Source organism: Heteronotia binoei, chromosome 8 (assembly GCF_032191835.1).
Source record: "Heteronotia binoei isolate CCM8104 ecotype False Entrance Well chromosome 8, APGP_CSIRO_Hbin_v1, whole genome shotgun sequence".
Lineage (NCBI taxonomy): Eukaryota > Metazoa > Chordata > Lepidosauria > Squamata > Gekkonidae > Heteronotia > Heteronotia binoei.
In genome coordinates, this window is record NC_083230.1 from 104,478,182 (window position 1) to 104,501,156 (window position 22,975).

At 44.3% G+C, this 22,975-nt stretch overlaps 1 protein-coding gene across 1 annotated transcript in view; it reads left to right on the plus strand.

Annotated features, from left to right (window-relative positions):
* IL17RA (interleukin 17 receptor A) overlaps positions 1-17,108 on the plus strand; it is a 41,439-nt gene extending 24,331 nt beyond the window's left edge. Inside the window, exons 4-12 of the mRNA XM_060245781.1 lie at positions 1,441-1,568; positions 2,607-2,733; positions 4,355-4,402; positions 4,744-4,901; positions 6,141-6,218; positions 7,739-7,853; positions 10,239-10,337; positions 11,065-11,106; positions 12,418-17,108. Of these exons, the coding sequence (XP_060101764.1) occupies positions 1,441-1,568; positions 2,607-2,733; positions 4,355-4,402; positions 4,744-4,901; positions 6,141-6,218; positions 7,739-7,853; positions 10,239-10,337; positions 11,065-11,106; positions 12,418-13,910 (2,288 nt within the window). The 3' untranslated portion in view covers positions 13,911-17,108. The remainder of the gene's footprint in view (positions 1-1,440; positions 1,569-2,606; positions 2,734-4,354; positions 4,403-4,743; positions 4,902-6,140; positions 6,219-7,738; positions 7,854-10,238; positions 10,338-11,064; positions 11,107-12,417) is intronic.
* The last annotated feature ends 5,867 nt before the right edge of the window (positions 17,109-22,975 follow it).

The window sequence follows — 22,975 nt, forward strand, 5'->3', positions numbered from 1 at the left end:
GGAATTCAAAGATAGACAGAGTTCAGTGCTAAGTTCCTAATGACACATTTGGCTTGCCACATTATTGCTAAAGAAGCGCCTTATCTAACTTCCCTTAAACTTTCTGCAAGCAAAACATCCTCTCTGATCCACAGCAAGCTGTATATATTGACCAAGTATCTTCACTATAGAAGCAAGGAAGTTTTCATAATTTAGCTGCTGCTAAGCACAGTATATTTTCATGTTTTGTTCCTATAGGACAGCTTTAGTCTGGCAGGGGTCACGACCCTGCCATTGGGAAACGCCTTACGCAATCATTCTCTCAGCCCAGCCTTAGACGCATAGAGTTGGTCATCTAGTCCAACCGCCTTCTTCAAAGGGTTTTTATGACAAAAAGAGGGAGACCCTTGTATACCACCCCATGTTTCTTAGAGGATGGCTGTGATAAAATGTAATATCTGGTGTTCTGGTAAATGGGTGACAGACATTTTCTGTGATGGGTCAGGTGTTTCAGTTCTTCCCACTCCTTTCTAGACATCTCTTATGATTCCTTTCGCTAAGAGCCTTGCAGTCCTTGCTGCTTAACTAATGGCTAGCAGACGTAAAACAAGAACAAAGATCCTATCTCCTGTGGTGCTATCCATGGTATCTGTTTCAATCTTCAACATTGCTAAGATTTGAGCAGGTCAATTTTGGGTTAGGAAGAGTTGTGCTAAGTCTCTGCTGTCTGAATAGTACTATTCATTGGCACATTATTCGTAACAGCAACTGCTCATGAGATGGGTTTGTGGGCAGCATGGTTGCATGATACCAATACCAAGACCCAGAATAAACTGATTCCTAGCTGCAAGCTAAGCATGCATCTTTTCATAGGGTAAAAGCAAAGGGGTTTTTTGGGGGGGAGGGGGCTGTTCTGCATTTTAAAGCAGTCACACTTGAGAAACTGAGCCTGCCCCCCCTTTGTTTAACTTTGCCATGGGCTGAGGCTGCAGTATGAATGCTTTTCTCCTCTCCATACAGGTGAGAAGGAAAAAACAAATTCTTTCTTTGAAAAAAGCAGGAGTCAAAATGCACCTTTAAGACCAACCAAGCTTTATTCAGAACGTAAGCTTTCGTGCGCTAAAAACACACTTCTTCAGACGAGGGGATCAGATATAGTATACTATACTATACTATACTATACTATACTATACTATACTATACTATACTATACTATACTATACTATACTATACTATACTATACTATACTATACTATACTATACCTGATCCCCTCGTCTGAAGAAGTGTGTTTTTAGCGCACGAAAGCTTACGTTCTGAATAAAGCTTGGTTGGTCTTAAAGGTGCATTTTGACTCCTGCTTTGTTCAACTGCTTCAGACCAACACAGCTGCCCACTTGGTTCTATCTTTCTCTGAAAATTACCTCCATTCTATTTTCTTTCTGCCTCCCCACTACAACCAGGAAGTATTCGAATCCTTCAAGGAGCAGAGTTAAATGTACTGCAGGTGACCAGTAACCGGCATGTCTGTGTTCAGTTCGATTTTCAGAACAACCTTTTAGACCAAGTCAGACCAGATGATGGACGTCCGGTAAGTGAGAATAGAAAATATTACATTTTTTAAAACTATTTTTCCACCTTCTCCCAGTATTCACTCTTTTTAAAAAAAAATCAAAACTAAGACATGTATTTACAATATCAAAAACATGCATAAAACTGCACAAGTAGTTTCATCAGAACATGCTGCAGAATTTGTATTTTCTCTCTCCTCCTTGAATCCTTTTCCCCACCATTACCCTTATCTCAGTTGGTGGTCTGTTTACAGAAGTAGAAAGGGAGAGCTATACAGACAGACAGAGCATTAGGTCAGCGGCAGCCCTTTTAAAAAGTACTTGCAAAGACAACTGGGTTTCAATAACAGCAATATATTACACTGCTAGTCAGCAAAAGTGTCCCTTTTTTCTATTGCGGGGAGCAAAATGAGGCTTTTTCAGCTGTCTTGTAATTAAAATGAAATAGCAGGGAAGATTGTTGGATTCCCATAGCATTGCTTTTGGTAAAGACTGTAGAAGAGATGTATTTGTAGGATTCATTTAGAGAAGCATGTGGGACCTAGGTAAGTACAATGGAAGAGGATGCTCTGCCCTGCATGGGAAGAATGGAATGGGACAGGGAGAAATCAGTGTCAGTCTAAGCGGATCTAAAAAGATTAATCCCTATATGTGGCTGCTCACTAACTGCCTCTTCCCCTATCCTCTTTGTGAATTTGTTTTGCTGTCATGGGCCTAATGTAGCAGGAAATCAACAGTGTACAGATGCATTTAAGAATATATGAAAGAGCCCCATTTTGTATAGACTTGATCCAACCAGCTTCTCTGCTAATGGAGAAAGGGGGGTCCTCTTCAATCACCAGTGCTCAGCTGATGATCATTGTGCCTGTGCATGCAAAGCCATTGGCATAGGGGCTGTAAAGAGGAGGGAAACAGGGTGAGATTGAATGTAAAAGTCTGATGGCGTCTGGGTTTCTTTGGCCACTGTGTGACACAGAGAGTTGGACTGGATGGGCCATTGGCCTGATCCAACATGGCTTCTCTTATGTTCTTATGATATGTATGCTTGTGTCTTTCAGTGGAATTTCTCTTTCAATCATTTTGTGGTGCAGCCAGGTCAGAGATACCAAGTCACTGTCCATCACCTGCCCAAATTAAGCACTGATGGTGACCAAAATTACAGAAACCAGTCATATACAGTACCAGGTAAGAACTCTTCTTGTAATGATGATGGTGACATTTGTTGCTGTAGACTTATTTTACAAGCTGATACACTGTAGAATAGGGCTTAGACTCAGATGTTCCTGGATGAAGATACCAGTATTCTATTACTTGTATAGCACCTGCAGCTTAAACACAGAAAGTGTTAAGACAGATCTTGCTCAGAGGTAAATATGAAAGAAGCCTGAGAAGGATGGGACTGGAGAAGTAACTTGTAGGACAGGAAGGCTGAGAGGCAAGTGTGTGTGAAGGTACTTCTCAGATACAGAAAAAGTTGAGTATGAAATGGGAAGAATAAGAAAAGAGATGTTACAATAGTCAAGACATTGAAGAGTTCATAGCTGAAGAAAGGGATGCAGTTTTGGACCACTAACAATTTGGTAAGGTACCTGAGTAATTTTTACTCTTTGTTTTCAAAGAAAAGTTACCTGAGTAAATTTTGCCCTGTTTTCTTTTTGTTTTTTTAAAGTAACATTTTATATCCTGCATTCATAAACATAGTCATCGATGGAGTCTGTAACAAAACATTAATGGCAGTACAAATCCACAGCATAAAATTCTGGTCAAGAATGAAATAATAGCAACAATAAAAACCATGGCAGCATAAAAACAATAAAAGCTGCAGTGTCTAAATGCAGCCCTGGCTTTTTTCCTCAGATGCTCTGGTCACATACAATATAATTTGAGCTCTATGGTGAGTCACCATGAGTGACTTCTGCTGGTACCTTATATGTGAGGACTTCACAGATCCAGTCCCTCAGTGGGAATATGAAGCTGCCACTGGCAGTGCTACTGCCACTGATTCATAGATAGTCTCCCTCCCTGTCTACCATCTGTGCACCCTTCCTAATCCTGTGCAGCTTTGATACTAGCCATTAATTGCATTGGAAGGATTCTATGCAGTCTGGGATTGTCAAGGAAAGAAAAACTTATGAGGTCAGAGTCTCTTTTTCCTTACCATTGCTGGATTCTAGATGCCAGTGGGCATTCAGGTTTCTGCATCTCTGGCCACATCTCAATCCCAAACCAACAGGACCTGTTTCAAGTGATCTTTTAGAACCGTGGTATTAGTAGCTTTTTGCTAAACTAAAGTATTTGATTGCTCATCTTGATATTAATCTGGAGGAGATCTTTAGCCTCAGTGATCTGTTATGTTATTTCATGGTTTAGGTAACATACAGTGCCTAATCTATTAAAGGGGGGGGGGCAAATCTTGCAATGTTCTTATTCAGTTGGTGTGTAAACTGGCCATTATTGACTGAACCACTGTTCATTTCTCCCATTTTTATCCATTAGCTCCCTTTCATTAAAATCCTTCATATAAATGTTTTGCATAATAGGATGGAGGCAGACCTGAGTAACCTAGCTCACTCACTGTAGTTGTCTTTTAGTAGAAAATTTGCAGTTTTATTGCCAAACCAAGCTTCAGATCTAGCCACTGCTTTTTTGGTCCTCACAGGTATCTTAGAGGCTCCCTACTTCCATCAGACCCTTAATGTGTTGACAATCCTTGTCTGATCTCTTCTTGCTAGGCATTACTACTTATTCTCCCATATCTTTTCCATGAATAAGCGCAACTCTTCTAACAAGTCGCTTTTTGTTGCAGGTTGCACGAATCCTGCCATGAAAATGACTGCTCCATGTCTGCAAATAGGTAGTATTTCATCACAAGTGGTGGTCATTTACAGTTTGACATGTAGAAAATGACTTAGCAGTCCACTGAGATGTTCCTTGTTACAGTAATAGTAGTTTTAATGGCTATTTCTTGTGATTTATCTCACCACTCTTTTTTTGTTGGACGTTTACAGCCCTGCAGTGCTGATTTGCAGAGATGACTGTTTTGTTTGGTAGATTTTATGCTAGGATTTTTATTATTAGTTTTATTCCATCATTATATTTTAATCTTTGTAGGCTGTTTCATGATCTTTCAACTAAGAGTAAAATTAAACTCATTTTTTATATTCAGGCGTTTGTAATGGTTTTGTTTACATATAGGTAGCCTGTGGGAGCCAGACATTGAAGGGACAAGCCTAGGTGATGATTCTGTTGTGGTGAGCTTTAACCCAGCACTGGATCCAGCCAGGTATTGCATCCGTGTGATCAGTTTTCAAGATGAAAAGGAATGCAAGACAAGCACAAAAGAGATCTCAGAGGTAATCAATCACTTGGGGTTGCCATCAGAACGTGGGCTCCAGTCCTCACAGCTTAAATGCCACCTTAATCCCATCTTGTTGATTGTATTGACTCGCTTTCTACCTTGAGTCCCAGTGAGAAAGGTTGGCCATAAGTATCATAAATTAATGAATAAATTTCTAGTTATTAGTGCTACTGAGAGCTGCTTTTCAGTGTCTGTATCAGAGCACATACTTGAACATCTCCCTTTTTGCTACATGATGGAGTCTCCTGCCCTTCCCCAGCCCTAGAGAGTATCCTCAATATGCAAGGATATCTGCTTGTCATATGGGGAAAGAGTCCCTTCTAAGGAATCATTTCCCCCCTCCTCAGCCTGATGCCCTTCTACCTCAGTCTCTGCAGCAGCAGAGAAGCTGTTGGCATGGGAACAAAACAGCAGGTACCTTAAGGTCTCATCCAAATACCTCTCTCTCTCCCCCCTTCCCGCAGTGAGGAGACCTTAAAGGAACAAACCTGGCTGCTGAGAGCTAAGGATGCTATGCATTGAACTCACACCCACAAACTTGGCCTGTGGCCAGATAACGATACATGTGGCACTCTCTGCAAAGTATTGGGTAGCCCCCAGCCTCCTGCTGGCTTTCTACTGTCATGACTGGTTTTGTCATTTAAAGCACTTAAGATTAAAGATGGGATCTGACCCCAAAACTGGGAAGGATAATGTACAGTGCCTTGATGTCCTTACCTGATGCTGAACTCGCACTCATGAATGCATTTTTAAGGAGTTTTGGGTTTGGGGCTGTTGGTACACTATTTCTGTCAGAATTCCAGAACCACACCCATTTAGCCTGTTGTATTAAAAAAAAAATCATGTGGCACTTTAAGAATTAACACTTGTTTTATCCCAATGTAAGCTTTCAGGGACTAGAGCCCTCTTCTTTCAGTGCAATTACTGCATAGTGAGGAGCCACTTACTATATCTGCAGAAGTGGGCTACAGTCCAAAAAAGCTTACGTTGGGATAAAATACTGTCTTAAAGGCATCACTAGACTCTCTATTTGTTCTTGTCATAGCGTTTGTAATAAATTCTACTTGTCCTCTGCGCTAGGCCCCCGTTTCTGTTCCTAAACCCACTTGAACTCACAAAGCACCTGTAGGAATGTCAGCGGTGTTTTCACATTATCCATCATTTTTCTTTAGTGCCACTGTATGGGCTGTCTTCTGGTTTAATCTCATACTCTTTTTCAACCTGGCTTCTGCAGGAAGAGCTGCAGCCGCGGCTGAATGTCACCATAGAAATAGAGAGAAACTTGAAGGCTTGTTGCTCATACAAAGTGGAGGTAGGTTGCCTGATGCATTTCTTCAAATGAAGGATGGGGGAGAGTTCATGTGAATGATCATCATACTATATCCGTTTCTAAGCAGAAAGGCTGGAGAACCACAAAGGGGCTAGAAGAACCATGATCTGCCCCGTTATATCAGGTTAAGTGTGGCAAGGATCACAATGGTTATCTGATTAAAGATCTGTATTTTCCTGTTTTGCTTGGTTTGTTTGTCTTGCGATGGGTTGTTTCCTTAATGTACAATAATTCAAAGGAATTTCTCTTCCTTTTTTTTCTTTGTTTAATCTCTTTTAGTTACCTGTAAGTCACTCAGCGGAGTGAAAGCTTAATATGAAAGCACTGGAATGCATCATTTGGTTTCAGGGGCACCATTTATGAATGGCAGCATTGGATCTCCTCTCATTTTCTGCTTCAGACCAGGGCTTTTTTGGTAGCCAGAACTCATTTGCATATTAGGCCACACATCCCTGATGTAGCCAGTCCTCCAAGAGCTTACAGGGCTCTTAGTACAGGGACTACTAGTACAGAGCCAGTTTGTTGTAGTGGTTTAGTGTGCAGACTCTTATGTGGGAGAACCAAGTTTGATTCCCAACTCCTCCACTTACAGCTGCTGGAATGGCCTTGGGTCAGGCATAGCTTTTGCAAGAGTTGTCCTTGAAAGGGCAACTGCTGTGAAAGCTTTCTCAGCCCCACCCACCTCACAGGGTGTCTGTTGTGGGGGAGGAAGATAAAGGAGATTGTGAGTTGCTCTGAGATTCAGAGTGGAGGGCAGGATAGAAATCCAATATTCCAATATAAATCCAATTCTTCTACTGTAAGCTCCAGGAGGATTGGCTACATCGGGGGTATTTTGACCTGCAAGGAAGTTCCTGCTCCAAAAAAACCCCCTGCTTCAGACGTGTGTAATTATTGCTCAAAAGCATCTTATTTCTGGTTATGAGGCATAAAAAATTGTCACAACGAAAGTGCAGATTGCGATTTCATCTTAAACGTGTCTTAAAATTTTTGCTATGACCAGTGGAAGCTTTGAACATATGAAGCTGCTTTCTACTGAATCAGACCCTCCTGGGTCCATCAAAGTCAGTATTGTCTACTCAGACTGGCAGCGGCTCTCCAGGGTCTCAAGCTAAGATTTTTCGCACCCATTTGCCTGGACTCTTTTTAGTTGGAGATGCCGGGGATTGAACCTGGGACCTTCTGCTTACCAAGCAGATGCTCTACCCCTGAGCCACCATCCTTCCCCTTTGTCCTCTTCCACAGTATAACCTGAAATGGTGCTCTACATTTAGTGTCATTTCTGGGCATTGCTTAAATTTGAAAAGGAAAAAAATGGAATGGTTTCTAACTTGAGGGATCCTGAACAAAGAACATACCCTTGGTGACCTTCCTAGTAAAAGTTGTCATGCTGGAGACACAAGCCAGCAATTTCTGCTCTGGTTTCAGAACTTGCATCAGGTTAACTGGGGATCAAATCAGAGTAACTGCTAAAGTTGTCCTCTCCTTTCTTTTGCATTCAGATCCAGCCATTCTTTGCTGCTTGTGGCACAGATTGTCGAAGGCATTTTGCTTCCATCCCATGTCCTCCACCTGCTTTCCTCCCTACAAAAAATGATGACGGAATGCCTACAACTGGTACGACTTTTGTTTAAGCTCGTACAGCCAGAGGATGGCTATCACTTCTATTTAAAGGCCCACCAGAGGCAGAACCTCTTTAAGAACTGCACTGTCCTGGCTAAAGTGCACAGTTTTTATGTACATAAATGTTAAAGTAACGTCAGGTAGCAAAACAATAAATGTGGGAAAGAAACTGGGCACCAAGGAAACATGGAATATCTGGAGGACTGGCACAGACACCTGCCTCTAAAAGATGAAGCTTTAGCCCAAGAGTCACGTAAGCAGCTGCCTCAAAATAATTGAAATGAGGCAGAAATCCCTTTCTGTTCACAAGAGTAGCAGAAATTGTTTTGTAGTGTGGAGACTTGGGTTAATTTCGCATAACGCAAAGCCATGGTTTATTTTAACCTGGGTTAACTTGTGGAACTGGCATTTCTCTTGCAAGCAGTCACTGAGATCCCAGTCTGCCTCTGCCAGTGCCAGCATCCCAGCTTGTGTTACTGGAAGAATGGTACCAGGGAACAAGCCATACGTCACACATAAACCATTGATGAAACGTAACTGTGGTTGAATTAAACCCGCTTAAAGTCATTGTTCAGATCTTGTTTTAATGTCACCGCACTAACCATAGTTAGTGGAGTGGCCCGCATTCATGCGTTCACACTAACCATAGTTTGTTTGATTGGACCATGGTTACATCTGAACCGGCATAGCACAAAAATGTGGCCTGTTTTAACTGTAGTTTGTGAAACCAGGATTCCACTTGATCAGTCCTGGTTTGTTTCAACAAATTCTGGTTCCATTTTCTCCAGCCTTCTGTTCAGAAGCCTACCTGCATTAAAACACCAGCCGAAGGCAAAGGCTTTACTGTGTCAACAAGTCATTTATCATTGAGGGCTGACACTATGAAGGCAGAGAGAAGCTGAAATCCCACAAGGCCTTATTGTTAAAGCTTTTCACATTAACCCTTTCCTCAGACCAGAACATCAGGCATGTACAATTTTGCCCGTACTTTCAAGAACCCACCTACTTACCCACAGATTTCATCCCATGGTTGCATCCTCATTCCACATGCAGGCTCCAGAGCATGCCTTGCACTATGATAGTGGCAAGGCAGGACTGGAGAGAGAAGCAGTTTACTCCATGGATGACTTAAGGAGGAATGTTCCTTGCTCACTCCCATGCCATTTTCATTGGCACTGAAGCAAGTGGCAGAGGCTGTTTCTGCAACCTGCTTCATACCTAGCAGCTTCAAGGCACATCTGGGGAGGTCCGTATTGCATAGACAGAAGATGCTGCATGCTCTCCCACATCTGTGTCACTGTTTGCCCACCTTAGCGTCAAGGCAGACTGCTGTAGTGTTGTGCTGCCTCTGGAAACCTGCCTGACCTGTAGAATGTCACAGGAGAAGGGTCCTTTGGGGAGGAGGAGAATGCTTCGAGCTGCCCTTGGGATGCAGTATGCCAGTGTTTCTGTGCCTGTCAGATGAGCACGGATTAAAAACACCACCTATGGCAACATGCTGTATTTTAAGTTTTTGAGGAGGCTTTGTAAGGCACTTTTCCTAGGCTAATCAAGTGACAAGCTGGGGGTTGGGCAGGATTCCATGCCTGTATTTAATGTGAAAGAGTAACTGGTGGGTTAAACCAGCTTTGTCCTTACCTGGATGGGCCAGGCTAGCTCAGTCTCATCAGATCTCAGAGGCTTAACAGGGTTGGCCCTGTTTAGTATTTGGATGGGAGACCACCAAGGAAGTCCAGGGTTGCAACGCAGAGGCAGGCAACGGCAAACCACTTCAGAATGTCTCTTGCCTTGAAATCCTCACAGCATCACTCACCATAAATCAGCTGTGACTTGACAGGGGGGGTGGGGGGGAGACCTTGGGATTGTATAAGAAAGCCCAACTGACTACATGTAGCTAGACAACAGAGTTCAGACAACTCGTTATAAATAATCTAAGGTTTGTTAACTAGGGTTTCATGCATGTCTGAACCCGGTCAGGGTCTTGAAGCATAGCAGTTCGCTGTTCATACAGGGAACAATTTCAAGTAATAGCCAGAGTGGAGGAATAAACCATATAAGGAAAAAGATCACAGACCTAAGCTAGTCTAGTTCAACGCAGACTGAGAGAAGAGAGATCGTGGGAGAAAGTATTGTTTACAAAAAAACCCTGAAAACTTCATGTTGATACAGAAACTAGCAGCCCTGGATATTTATCCAGCCCTTCTTTTTAAAATCTGCTAGCCCACATAGTTTTATTTACACTGATGACATATGTTATTTAACTGGATCCCAGCTTGCGCTTTGAGTGAAGGTGCTCCCTCCCCATTCGTTCTGAACCATTTTTGTCAGAATGTCATTGTTTGATAAATACAGTGATGAAAATATCTTCCCGTGTTGCAGATTCTTCAGTATGGGTGTCCTGGTGCAGCACTCTTGTCTGCTTTTTAGTAGTCGGGACTATCGTTGCTTGGGTTTTTTGCCATGCTCGGAGATATAAAGGTATGAAGCGTGCTAAAAACGGGGCAGGGAGGGTCAGTCACCTTGTCATTTACACGCATAACCATAGAACAGCCTGTTGTTGGGTACTCAGCTTTCTGCAGTAGTTTGGTGTAAAGTGAGCAACTGGAATTCCTTACTTGGTCCAAAACTATCTTAAACCCCATTATCTATTATTCATTGTTCAACAAAACTCAGTCTATCTTGGTATCTTCACAATGAACCTTTAAGATAGATCAGCATTCCAATGCATTTGCAGTGAGAATAGTCCGGTCTTTTTGCCAGAATGATATGCTAGATCTGATTCTTTACTGTATGTTCCAAGTCTCTAGTTCCTCAAATTTTTGAAGTAATCTACCTCTCTGCCTTACTACCTCCATATTAATTGTCCGTTTTATTCCCTGGGCTTAAATCCAGGGTACTTGAGTGGTTACTTACATTGCATAAAGAAACATACATTACAGGAGCCTTGTGCATGTTTTCAAGGTCAGGGAAGCTTGAAGGAGAGCAAGGACAAAGACTTTGGCACTGAGAACAAACTGAGTGATAAATTGCTCATCATTTCTTCGTTCCACTCCTCCAAGCTCACCTCTCAAACAATTCAGCTGATGGCTGGCTGGCTGGCTGGCTGCTGGGTCCTAGAACTGCTAACACCTCATAGCCTTCAACAAAATTGTCATTCCTAGATCAAGATTAAATGTTCTCCTTATTTTGTTTTTTCCCTGCCCAGGACCACTTTCTGGAACAAGTAGTGATGATGGTGCACACCATGGTAAGGGAATTTTGCCTCTCTAGTTCAGTTTTACAGTCTAGGACCCTGGGTTAAATTATCAGAATGGGGGCAAGGTTAAGTTTCTAAAACCAGAGAGCTATCAAGAGCTGTGAGGTCTTGTATCCTTTATTACTTTTCAGCAAGGTTGTGAAATATTATGGGCACCTGCGACTCTTTACATCATGAAACAAAGTTGTGGGAAATGCTGGGTTTCCACTGATATAATGAAGATGGGCCTGGCTGTAATTTTGTTCTTTTTGGTCTGTAATTTTGTTCTTCAAGAAAACTTTTTTTTAAAACTAATCAGTAATCAGTTAAGCTTTCAGCACAATCTTAAGTAATGTTATATCCACTGACTTCAAAGTAACCCTGCTTAGGGTGTGCCATTTCATAATAGTGTAGAGTTACTCCAGTCTTGGTCTGTAGAGAGCAGTAGACTTAGACTGGAGTAACTGCATTGGGTTGCACTGCTGGGCACTTAATTTTTAGTACAAAAAAGTAGCAGAGTTTCCTGGATTGCAGTAGAAAGGATACTGCTGTGTCCTAAAGGTTTAGGAATATCTCTAGCACTAGAGGGATTAAAATACTGCTTTATTCTATGTTGGATATAATGCTGTTAAATAACAGGCAGTACATGATTTTGCGCCGAACATGAACTTGGAAGGGTAGTTCGTTTCATAGATTTGAGGCATTTGGAATATTTTTGCAAGGTGAATATAAAAGGAAACCCAGGGCTGGAGACTATGACTTGGACTGTGGCTTTGCTCCACACATGCTTTTCTCCTGGAGCCACTTGAACACCACTGGCCTATTGGGAATGCCTAACATCAGAGGAGCATGCTGTGTGGCAGAGGAGCATCTTTCTACCACTGGAGAGAATCACTTGCAGAACAAAGATGCTGGAGCCAGGCCTCTCCATATGAGTGTGTGAGAGAGCTAGGGAGGGAGAAACACAGTCTTGCTTTCTGGAAGACCCCTACCTTCTGCACTCCCCATTCTGGTTTTATTTAGCCTCTTAATAAAGGGGGTTTTTTTTACTGCTTAGTGGCCTCAAAACACACTGCCTGTTATGCAACCGTAGGATTCCCTCTGTTCCTGGAACAAATATTATCTCTGCTATCCTTGTTGATCTTAAACCAATGTGTGAATGAACTGAGATGTGGAGGGTCATCCTCTTAACTACTAAATGTGGTTGGTTTAACCTGTGTTAAGCTATACCTTACCTGACGTACTTGTCCCTTTCTTCCCTTGTTTGCCATATATGGAGTGCAGTGACCCTAATGAGGTTTTGTAATATCTCCCATTTTCCAGATCTGCTGCACATGTCACAGCCCGCCCCACTCCTGAAGCCCAGCAAGGTTTGGATTGTGTACTCTGCCGATCACAAGCTCTATGTCGACATTGTGATCAAGTTTGCTCAGTTCATGTTCACGGAGTGTGGAACTGAGGCGGTCTTGGACCTGCTGGAGGATCATGAGATTTCCAAGGTGGGAGCCATGCGCTGGCTCACCCGCCAAAAGCACGAAATGGAAGCCCACTCCTCCAAGATCATTATCTTGTGTTCTCGAGGTACGCAAGCCAAGTGGCAAGCCATGCTCGGGCATAAGGAAGGGTCTGTCTCTCTCAGACAGGATAACCTGCTGCCCATGGGAGACATGTTCACTCCCGCTCTGAATCTGATCCTGCCAGACTTCAAGCAGCCAGCTTGCTTCGGCACATACCTGGTCTGCTATTTCGAGGGCATAAGCAACGAAAGGGATATCCCAGACCCCTTCAACGTCACCTCCAAGTACCAGCTGATGGACAAGTTTGAAGAAGTTTACTTCCTGATTCAGGATATGGAGAAGTTTGAGCCAGGGCGGGTCCATCAGATTCCAGAGATCTCTGCTGAAAAGTTTGCCGAAAGCCAGAGCGGCAGGAAACTGAAAGAAGCTGTGCAGAGGTTCAAGGAATGGCAGGTCGAGCACCCTGATTGGTTCGAAAAAGAAAACACTAGCTGTGAGGGAGAGGATGACCTGCAGTCTCTGAATGGGGAGCTTTGTGAGGATTTAACGCTGGACAGGGGGGGGATTTTGAAACGGCAACTACTCCCACGGGAGCCTGAGCCCAACAGCTGTTGCCTGGTCAACCTCTGCATCAATGAAGATGAGCTTGGAACCTGTAAGCTGCTTCCCCAGCTTCTTCCACAAGAACATCCGGCATTCCAAACCCTGATCATTCCTGCAAAAGACGAGACTTCTCCAGTCCAGGTAGTAGAGCTAGTTGATCTTGCAGAAGAAAGAGAGGTGATCAGCCATCAGCTGTTGACCAGCGAAGATTGGCTGGAAGGAGGAGACCCAATGCTGGAGATGAGCATGCCAAGGAGGAACAGTGTTGTTCTTCAAGAAGAACTATCCTCCAATGCCCAGCCCCTACCAGATGATGTAAGGCAACAGCTGGAGGGACTAATGTTTTCTCTCTATCACCAAAGCGTTGTGTTTTCAGAACCGCCTATCAGCCAGGAAGTTGTTAATGAACAAGAGCCACCCCTGGTTTTCGAGGATATGCGCAAAGATCAGAGGCAGTCAATGCAATCGGACCAGGGTTACATTTCCAGATGTTCTCCTTTGCCTTCAGATGGCCCTGTTGAAGAAGAGGAGGAGGAGGAGGAGGAGGGAAAAGATCAGGAAAGCCACAGAGATGCTGAGCATATCTCTCCAGATGTCTTGGACAGCCTGAAGAGTCTTCAGCAGCAGCTGTTTTTCCAGGACATTCAGCAGAACTCCTGTTGGAGCTGCAAAGCAGGGAGAATGGGTGCTCTCTAGAGGTTGCTGACCAGGATTTGTGGTTTTGGCTATAGGTTAAGAATGCAAACATTCCTGGCTCCCTCAGGCAGCTTTGGGTAGGTGTCTTTATAGCACACGTTTTGTGTGTGAAGTCTGATGGACACATCTGATGAATAGCAGCCTTCTGGCAGTGGCGCTGAACTCATCCACACGTTTTATTGACAGCATCTTCTAGAATATCTCACGTTCCCTCAATCTATCTGTGAATGGCGAACAATCTTACATATAGATTTATGCAGATAAATTGACATGGCACACTGCCACTTGGGAGCACAAGAACATTCAGTGGGGCAGAGGTAGAACCCATGAGGCTGGCTCTGTTTGTTGACCCTCCAAAGCAGTTGGCTGGTCACTTTCTGAGACAGGATGCTGAACTAGATGGTCTGATCCTGCACTGATGGTAGAATGCAAGAACTGTGGATATTGCAGCTGGCTTAGTCCATGTAGTAACAAATAATCGATTGTTGTAAGAAAAGTCCTTCAAGACAGATGTTGAGTCTTGTTCCCCAGGAAGCACTTGAACTCTGGGTTATTTCAGTTTAGGATCAATAAGGTAAAACACTCCTGTATCAATCTGAAGTCCTGCATGGAGTAATTGTTCAGTTTCATTTTAAGTACTGCAGTACTTAATTTTCTGTCTCCAGCCCGAGTTAAGGATTTTTCCAGGGACTGAATTTGGCAGACTTCATAATCAAGTTGTAGTTGAAGAATAATTCAGATTGCTTAAGCAGTCTTCTACAAGCACCTAGGGGTTTTTTTACAATGGGGGTGCCTTTTGTTCATTGTGTAATGTGTGCTGTGCACCGGGATGCTGACTTGGCCAGGGATGCAGGCAGATGAGAGGGAACAGTTGAGCAGTACAAGAAGAGGGGGATTAACTTTCTAGCCACTTAGCTAGTCTTTCAAACATTGCTGAATTCAAGCCCAATGTCAGAAGCTAAGCAGGGCCACCCTTGGCAAGTACTTGGGGTGAGAGACTTCCTTCGTATACCAGGACCCAGAAGGCAGAGGCAGCCTGTATCAAGCCACTTCTCTGAATGTCCTCCATGCCTCAGTAGGGGTTGCCGGAAATCACCATGATTTCCATGCATGCACACAGGCACACACACACAAAGGAAAGCTGGATGTAGATGGGAACTGATGATGGATCTGATACAGCTTAATATAATGTATTGCACTCTTTTTTGGCAAAGCCATATTGTGGACTGCCCTTGACCAAAGTAGGTTCTTCACATCTCCTTGAGATGGACTTCCAAAGTTGATTAATCACTGCTTATAAGAAGCTGAAAGGTTACTTGGACTTCATGCACATCGTTGACAAATTCAATACAAGCTTACTGAGCAGCAGCTCCCATGGTGTGATTTGGGAGAAGAATGTATTTCATTACATTCTCCTTGCCCCACTGGTCTTTTGGCTTGGAAATTACACTGTGTTTGAATAAAATATTAGCACACTTGGTGCTTGTCCCATAGGTTTATGCAGCAAACCTGAAGTGTTTCTCTGCCTCTTCCACTGGCAGCTGTTAATAGCTTTTGATTATGCAACAATGTATTTTGTAAGCACTTCTCTAGCTCTTTTTGTTAAATATTTGTAAGTACAGAGAGTAATTTTGGTATGCTGTATGCTAGTTAGTCTACACTTATTGGTTTTTTCTACTTTTATGTGTTTCTTTTTCCTTGCAAGGAAAATAATGTACAGTTGTATTTGCTCACTGGAAGGTGAATGAATGGTTGCCAAAGTGTTAGCCTTGAATACAGCATTTCTACCCAGAATACATCATGCTTGGAGGGAATGGCAGTGACTCAGTAAAGCTGAGACTGGTATTCCACAGGCACTGTTTGTAGAGACACATCGTTGTGTCTTCTGTCACAGAGATACGCTTCCAAGATATTAAAGAAGTTTCTAGGCTCCAGGTGTGCTGCTCCTTCCCTCTGTCTTTCCTACCCAAAGGCTCAAGTGACAGAGGCAGTGCAAGCATTTCAAGGCCTCAAATATGAATTCCAGTGAGGTTTTCAATGAACTTCAAAATTCTTACCTACAGAATCAGTAGGATGGTTCTTTTCAAAAAGTGTGAGGATTGTCAAGCAAAGATAGCCCAGAATGACAATCAGATTGCGTCTAGGGATGAGCACAAGCCTCACCACGAACCAGTTCGTGAGACCTTAGTTCATGAGGTCGCATCTCACATGGACCACCATTTTTTCCATGTATGTTTGTGAGGTTTGAGGCACGGGTACATGAGCTAGACAGGCTGGTGCTGATGAATTGTCAAGGCAACGGGGGCAGGGGATGGACTTCCGCAGTCTGGAAACACCTGTAATAGCCCTCCAAAGCTTGACAGGCAGCTCTGGCTGCCAATAAGAAAGCTCCCATTCTGCTCAATGGGAACAGAATGGATATATACCTCTAGCTCATACACAGCTCTTGTTACTTGGCACTGGGCAATTAGGCAGAGAGAGGAGGAGCGCTGGGAACAGTGCTGGTGCTTCAGGGCCTTCTGAGGCACCTGTCCTCCTGCAGCAGCCAGGCAGTGGGGCTCAGCTAGTGACCACAGTCACTTTTAGTGGGAGTCTGCACCTTTCCCTGGCTGGGGTGGTGTCTGGTGAGTTCAGGGCTCCGACTCACCAGCTGTCCCCCTGCTACAGTTCCTGGGCTGAGGAACCACCCTCCTTCCTAATTGTCTACCCCCCCCCTCTGTGCTCCGAGGGTGAGAGTGAAGGGGCAGGGGTTCTTATCATGGGGGAGAGAAGTTCATCTTTAGGAGAAAGATGGCAGGCAGTAGATGGATTAGTTCAGTGCCTTGTTCTTGAGAAGATCACCTCTCAGCCTGCTCCCCCTTCCACAAGTGCTTACAAAGGTTCCCCACAGATATAAAAGCAGGTTGGTTACTGGAAGGGCTTTTTTTCTGACAGGAACTCCTTTGCATACCCCTGATGTAACCAATCCTCCAAGAGCTTACAGGGCTTATTGTAAGATCTTTGAGGACTGGCTGCATCAGGGGTGTGTGGCTTAATATGCAAAACAGAGTTCCTGCTACAAAAAAAGCCCTGGTTACCAGTGACCTTTTTGAGCAGAAAAAAAAAGTATGTGGGAGAAGAGGTTTTCTTAGTTGCAGAAATCGTATCACTCACCTGATTTTCTTTCCCAAAAGGTAATAAAACATGTCAAGATAAAAAGTTGTTACTCATTTTTATTTTTATGACCAAAATCTTGATTTTTCAAAAAAATATATGCTCTGTTAACTTGGGAGGGATGCTAGGTTTCCTTACCCTGTTCTTTCCTAACTGCTCATGCCCCTGAGTCCTGCTCCATTTATAGCTGCTTCCTCTAAAAATTAATAACTTGCTCTAAGAAGTGAAAGCTCTTGTGAATAGCAAAACGATGGGGAAGAACTTGCATACCTAAATAGAGGTCAGTAATTATTCCATTAATGCTAGCGCAGCTGAATAACAAGGGGGAAATCTGTGGGGCTTGAGACAGTTAACCCAAGAGTTACTACTGACATTGTGTTCAAAACTTAGGGAAATTAGGACCTAATTAGAGCTGTGGCTCAGTGGCGGGGCATGTTTGGCATGCAGAAGATCCCAGGTTCAATCCCCGGCACCTCCGCTATAAAAGGACCAGGCTGTGAAAGACCTCTGCCTGAGACTATGGAGAGCGGCTGCTGGTCTGAGTAGGCAATACTTAGATGGATCAGCGGTCTGATTCAGTTGAAGGCAGCTTCATGTATTCAAAACTAAATGTGAATGGAAATTTTTATGAAGGAAATGTACTTCTTTGCACAATGTTGATAAATCATCATTCATGAAATATTCACATTATTGATGCTGCAGGTTAATAATACCAGCTGTCTTCAAAGCCAGCTGGTTCCTGCTTTGTAGCAGTAGAGCCTTCTTAGAGCAATCCTCCACCCAGCTGTCTGCAATATGCAGGGGAAGTGTTATTTTCATCCCCTCTCCTGCCCCACACTTACTTTTCTAAGGTTTTCGATATATAGCCCCAGTAATGGTGCAGGCAGGAGACTTCCTTGCATAACACTCATTTGTTCGTGTTTCCCTCTTATCCACTTAGGGATTTGAAGGTGACTCGCTTCTAGATAAGGCTAAAGAGTTAGTTATGTGCCTCCATCAAATCTAACTTTAATTGCACGGGTGGACTGCGTTCATTGATTTCTTTATCTCTTAAGGAAGTTCTGCAAATTCCTTTTCTAACCTGTAGAAAAGAGCAAGAGTCCAGTAGCACCTCTAAAGACTAAGCAAATTTATGGCAGGGTGTGAGCTTTTGTGAGTCGCTGCTCACTTCAGATTTTGTTAGTCTTTAAGGTGCTTTAAGACTCTTTGGATGGTAAGAACCAGAGAGGATTGTGAGGCACTCCAAAGGGATATCAAGGCTGGGCAAGCGGGCATCAACATGGCAAATGAGGTTCAACATGACCCAGTGCAAAGTAATGCACATTGGGGCCGAAAATCCTATTCTTGGTGCTTGGGGAGTGCAACAGTGGGAGGGCTTCTAGTGTCCTGGCCCCACTGATGGACCTCCTCCTGATGGTGCCTGGTTCTTTTGGCTACTGTTTGATGCAGAGTGTTGGACTGGATGGGCCATTGGCCTGATCCAACATGGCTTCTCTTATGTTCTTTCTCGTTTCTATGGCTACAGACAAACATGGCTACCCATCTTGATCTGTTTCTAACCTGTTCTGCCACTGCCCAGTGTTCATGGTAGGCAAGCTTGCCTTTCTATCCACTTACGGCAGCAGTATTCTATCTTGCAGAGAATCCGCTATATACTAAAAGTGGGTGTACAGTTGCCTGTCTAAAATATAAATAATCCTTGTAATGGCTTATGGGCTTTTTTTGTTCCTGAGGAGCAGTCTGTTTTCAATGAGGATTCCCTCTTTGGGAGGAAGCAACAAAATATTCTTTCTCTCTGGTAGGAAACTAGCATCCCCCCACCCCGAAAAAAAGTATCTCAGAGCACAGAAGGGAGAGGGCAGAGTCCACAGTACTTAGTTTTACAATCACAGTCACTCACAGCACCAAGATTGTCCAGACAAATAGAAGTTACAGAGAGGAAGGCCCCTGGCCACAATATCACATCATCAACCTTCAGAAAGCTCTGCTGTGAAAGCAGACAGTGCTGCAGAGAAAGTTAAATCCTGGTCTTTACTTCAACCACAGCTCTCAGCTGGCTTGCAGTCCACAAGCAAGTAGCTCAGAGAAACTCCAGCTTTGGCTAGTTTCTCCAGGAATTGAGTTTCATGCTCAGTTTAAAAAATCCCACTTCCCCGGGCCGAGTACAGAAAGGAAAGGCAGAATGTAAACAGCAGTGGACAGCTGTGCCTGAGGACTGGCTTCTTGCTCTGCATTTTAGACCACCCCTTCCCCATAAAGTAGTTTCAATTAGAGGAGGAATGTGTTGTGTACAAGGCAGGGGCAGAGAGTTCCCCAGGAGCACCCCATTCCAGAACAGGCTTTGGATACACTGATCAGCTTGCATTCTGTTCCCCTTTCCTGCTTGGGTATCTTGGAAACAAGTCATGCCATGGGAGCATGCCTAACCCAACAGCTGAGTCTTCAGAGCTGCCGTTTTTAAAAACAAAATTTAAAAGCAAAACTGGGCAGAGGTTGATCTTGCGGTCATGAATTACTGGTTCAGCTCTACAAAGGGCTTTTTCTGGGTTTTTTTTGCTTTTAGCAGGAACACAGTTCCAGCTGGCTTGGTGTCAGGAGGTGTGGCCAAATATGCAAATGAATTCCTGCTGGGCTATTCCTACACAAAAGCCCTGTGTGGAGCAATGTTGGTGTTGAGGTGTAGCCTAATATGCAAATGAGTTCCTGCTAGACTTTTTCAACCAAATAAACCCCTGGCTTTATAATTGGCCTTTACTGGTACAGCTTTAAGTTTGGGTTGGGGGAGAGATAACTGAAGTTGGTCACAAAGAGCATGTCCCCCCTCCCCCCCACACACAGTTACATTTGTGTAGCTTCATGCAGCCACAAGAAAGAAAACTGCCATATGGGAACAGGATTGGAGGTTGTCAAGAAACCCAAGCTGTTGCTCGAGACCTTTTCTAATGCAGCCTCTCTGCCAGTTTTCATTCCATATCAACACACAGCACATACCACGCACCACCAATAAATAAATATCAAAGAACAAGAGAACGGGGCGAGCAGTCTTTCGTTTTGCCTTGTTCGTTCCAGGGGGAAAGCCCATTGGCCTCTAAGTCAATCGCTGTGGACCTCACAAAGCAAGGGAAGGCTGTCCTCAAAACAGAGCACCGATGTCTTAAATCATGCAAGTCTACCTTGGAGAAAACTAGAGCCCCCGGCCAGTGGAGATTGTTGATACACCCTGTTGTCACCAGTGAGTTATATGTCTCAGTCAAGAAGGGCTTTTAAAGGCCCTTCTCAAGATAAAAATCAGGCATCCATGTCCCGTTTGCACAAAGTCCGCACCTAATGCAACGAGGTTTAAACACAGAGGTAGAAATTTTCAGCAAAGAAAAAAGATGGGCCCTTTCTTCTTAAGATTCCAGATACCACTACTATAGTCCCAAAAACTTTGTCATGAGGGTGTTCTCAACCAGGAAACATATGGTAACTGTTGCAGGTTTTTTTTAACAAAGTAGAGGAGGATTAAATGTGAATCCTTGCTGACAGGGGTGAGAGTCACACAATCCATGGCCTAACATGTGGCAATCGCTGCCAGCACAGTCTCTTCCTAAATCACCACCACTAGAAACTGTCGAGTATTATGTGGGCCTAAAACTGCATTGGTGTCCAGCAGACATGTGCTAAATACAAACTGAAACCCAGAGGGGACCCCAGTGACATTGCTAAAAAGAAGAGGAGAGCAGCTGAAATTTTTGTGATCTTATAAAACAGGCCTGGACTTTTAAAAGCATTGGAGATAGCAGGTTGCCAACATGCCATTTCCTGCAAAGAGGCAGCTGCTGACATATTTCTTCTTGCTAAGGGGTGTTGATCCTTTGTATGGTGTTTTCCTCCAAGTAGCTACCTGAAGGAGCTTAGGAAGGGAGAACGGCTGAGCAAAACAGCGCCCTTGGTTTTAACAGCTGGCACAGATGTGGCACCATGAGCAACAATGCTAAGCAGAGGCACAGATTATTTTTTTTAAATGGCCAAGACTTTTTTCTCACCAAGATGGTAAATGAGGGCTGTACAGACTGAAGGTTTTAACATGACACAATGCTACAAACAAAAAACCCATTTACAGAATGTCTGCCAGAAAGGAGGCTAAAAGTATTCCTTGCTGTTTTCTATGCAAAAACCATCTAAGTCTTGTGTGTGTGAACATATGAAGCTGCCTTATACTGAATCAGACCCTCGGTCCATCAAAGTCATTGTCTGCTCAGACTGGCAGCGGCTCTCCAGGGTCTCAAGCTGAGGTTTTTCATGCCTACTTGCCTGAACCCTTTTTAGTTGGAGATGCCGGGGATTGAACCTGGGACCTTCTGCTTACCCAGCAGATGCTCTACCACTGAGCCACCATCCCTCCCCTTTGGATATACTGATTGTGTACTGAGTGTGTGTGTGTCTGTGTGTTGTAGTCAGCCCAGACCTAAATTTACCACTTCAGCAAGAAATAGGCCCAACTTAGCACCAGCATAGAAGTACCGCACTGAGTTGGGCTGAGCTCCTTTCTATTATGCTAGAAGCAGCCCAAGAGAGAACACAGAACAGGTAGAAGAGCAGGCAAGTGAGAGTTCTAGTGGGATTCTGTTCGAGAAGATAGCTGTCCCCCACCCTCACCCTATAGGCAGTGGTGGTGGTAATAGGAGGCACCTCAGGCCAAAGAGAGATACCTGACCAAGGCTGAAAAGGTGGAGGAAGATGTTTGTACCTCCTCTCTGCTCTGGATCAAACCAGCTCAGGAATATGCTGAACAGAGTGCAGTTAGGCACTTCATCTTCCTACAGTCCCACACAACAATGGGAAAGAAGGCAAAGCGGTAGCAGTGAATTACGAGAATTTGGGATTTAGGAAGCAGGACATGAAAAGTACAAGGCCTGGTCTGTGGCAGGGGAGCTCAACCAGTTGGCAGGAGAAGGGGATCCTGTCCTGACTTGAGTCCACTGAACGGTTTGGGAAGGATGGATGCCACAGCATCTCTGAAATCAGGTGTGGTCCTGGTTCACCTTTTTGACTTACAACAGCCTGCCACAAACTGAAAACAAATACAACTTTATACAATGAATGGGGTCTAGGGGAAGATGGGAAGGGGTTAAGGCAAAGGGCAGCAGTGAAAATGCAAAGACTATGATGCAAAATGTAGACTTCCATTGCCCTTCCAATATGGTTGGTACCACAGAACTAGAACAGTGCGGGCATAAGAGAGTCAGTACCTGCCCCTTTGGGGACCATTTCTGACTTTGCCAGGGAAACCCCATTCCTCCAAGGCTGGAGTCAGCTTCCAGCAGCTCTCTGCACCCACTCCTGGATTCTATAGATGATATTTGGCTAAGGTACCAGCCAGGGGCAATTGCCTAGGGCGCCGGCCTTCTGGGGTACCAAATTGGGTGCCCCATGTGACTCAGTGACATTATCAGGGCAGGAGAGGCAGAAGATAATCTTGCCTAGGGTGCCAGGCAGTCTAGTGCTGGCCCTGATACCAACTGTTCAGCAGAGGTTAGTCAAACAACACCATGGGCAAGGAGCAGAAAGGGGATCTGGTGGCTCTATAAAGAGGACAGAGATCTCTGGGTTTGGGCAAAATGGGCAAAACCCCCATCCAGATTAGAGATGCCCCCTGCAATTGACCCACAAGGAAATATAAGTTTGGGGTCTGGTGTGTGGGGGGGGGGGGAGGGAGAGATCAGTCCGAGAAACTGGACTCAGGGGAGAATCATGTAGGAAACAGGAGAATTATAAATAGGAACCAACCTGGAGCTATCCCTAAAATAAAGCAGGAAGGGGGGGGGGGCAAGGAAGAAGGTCAAGCGGCGGCTGCAGGGCCAGGCCTCCAGGGGCAAGCGACCGGCTTAAGCCCGGGCCCCAAATCCACCCACCCCCGGGGTCCGGCC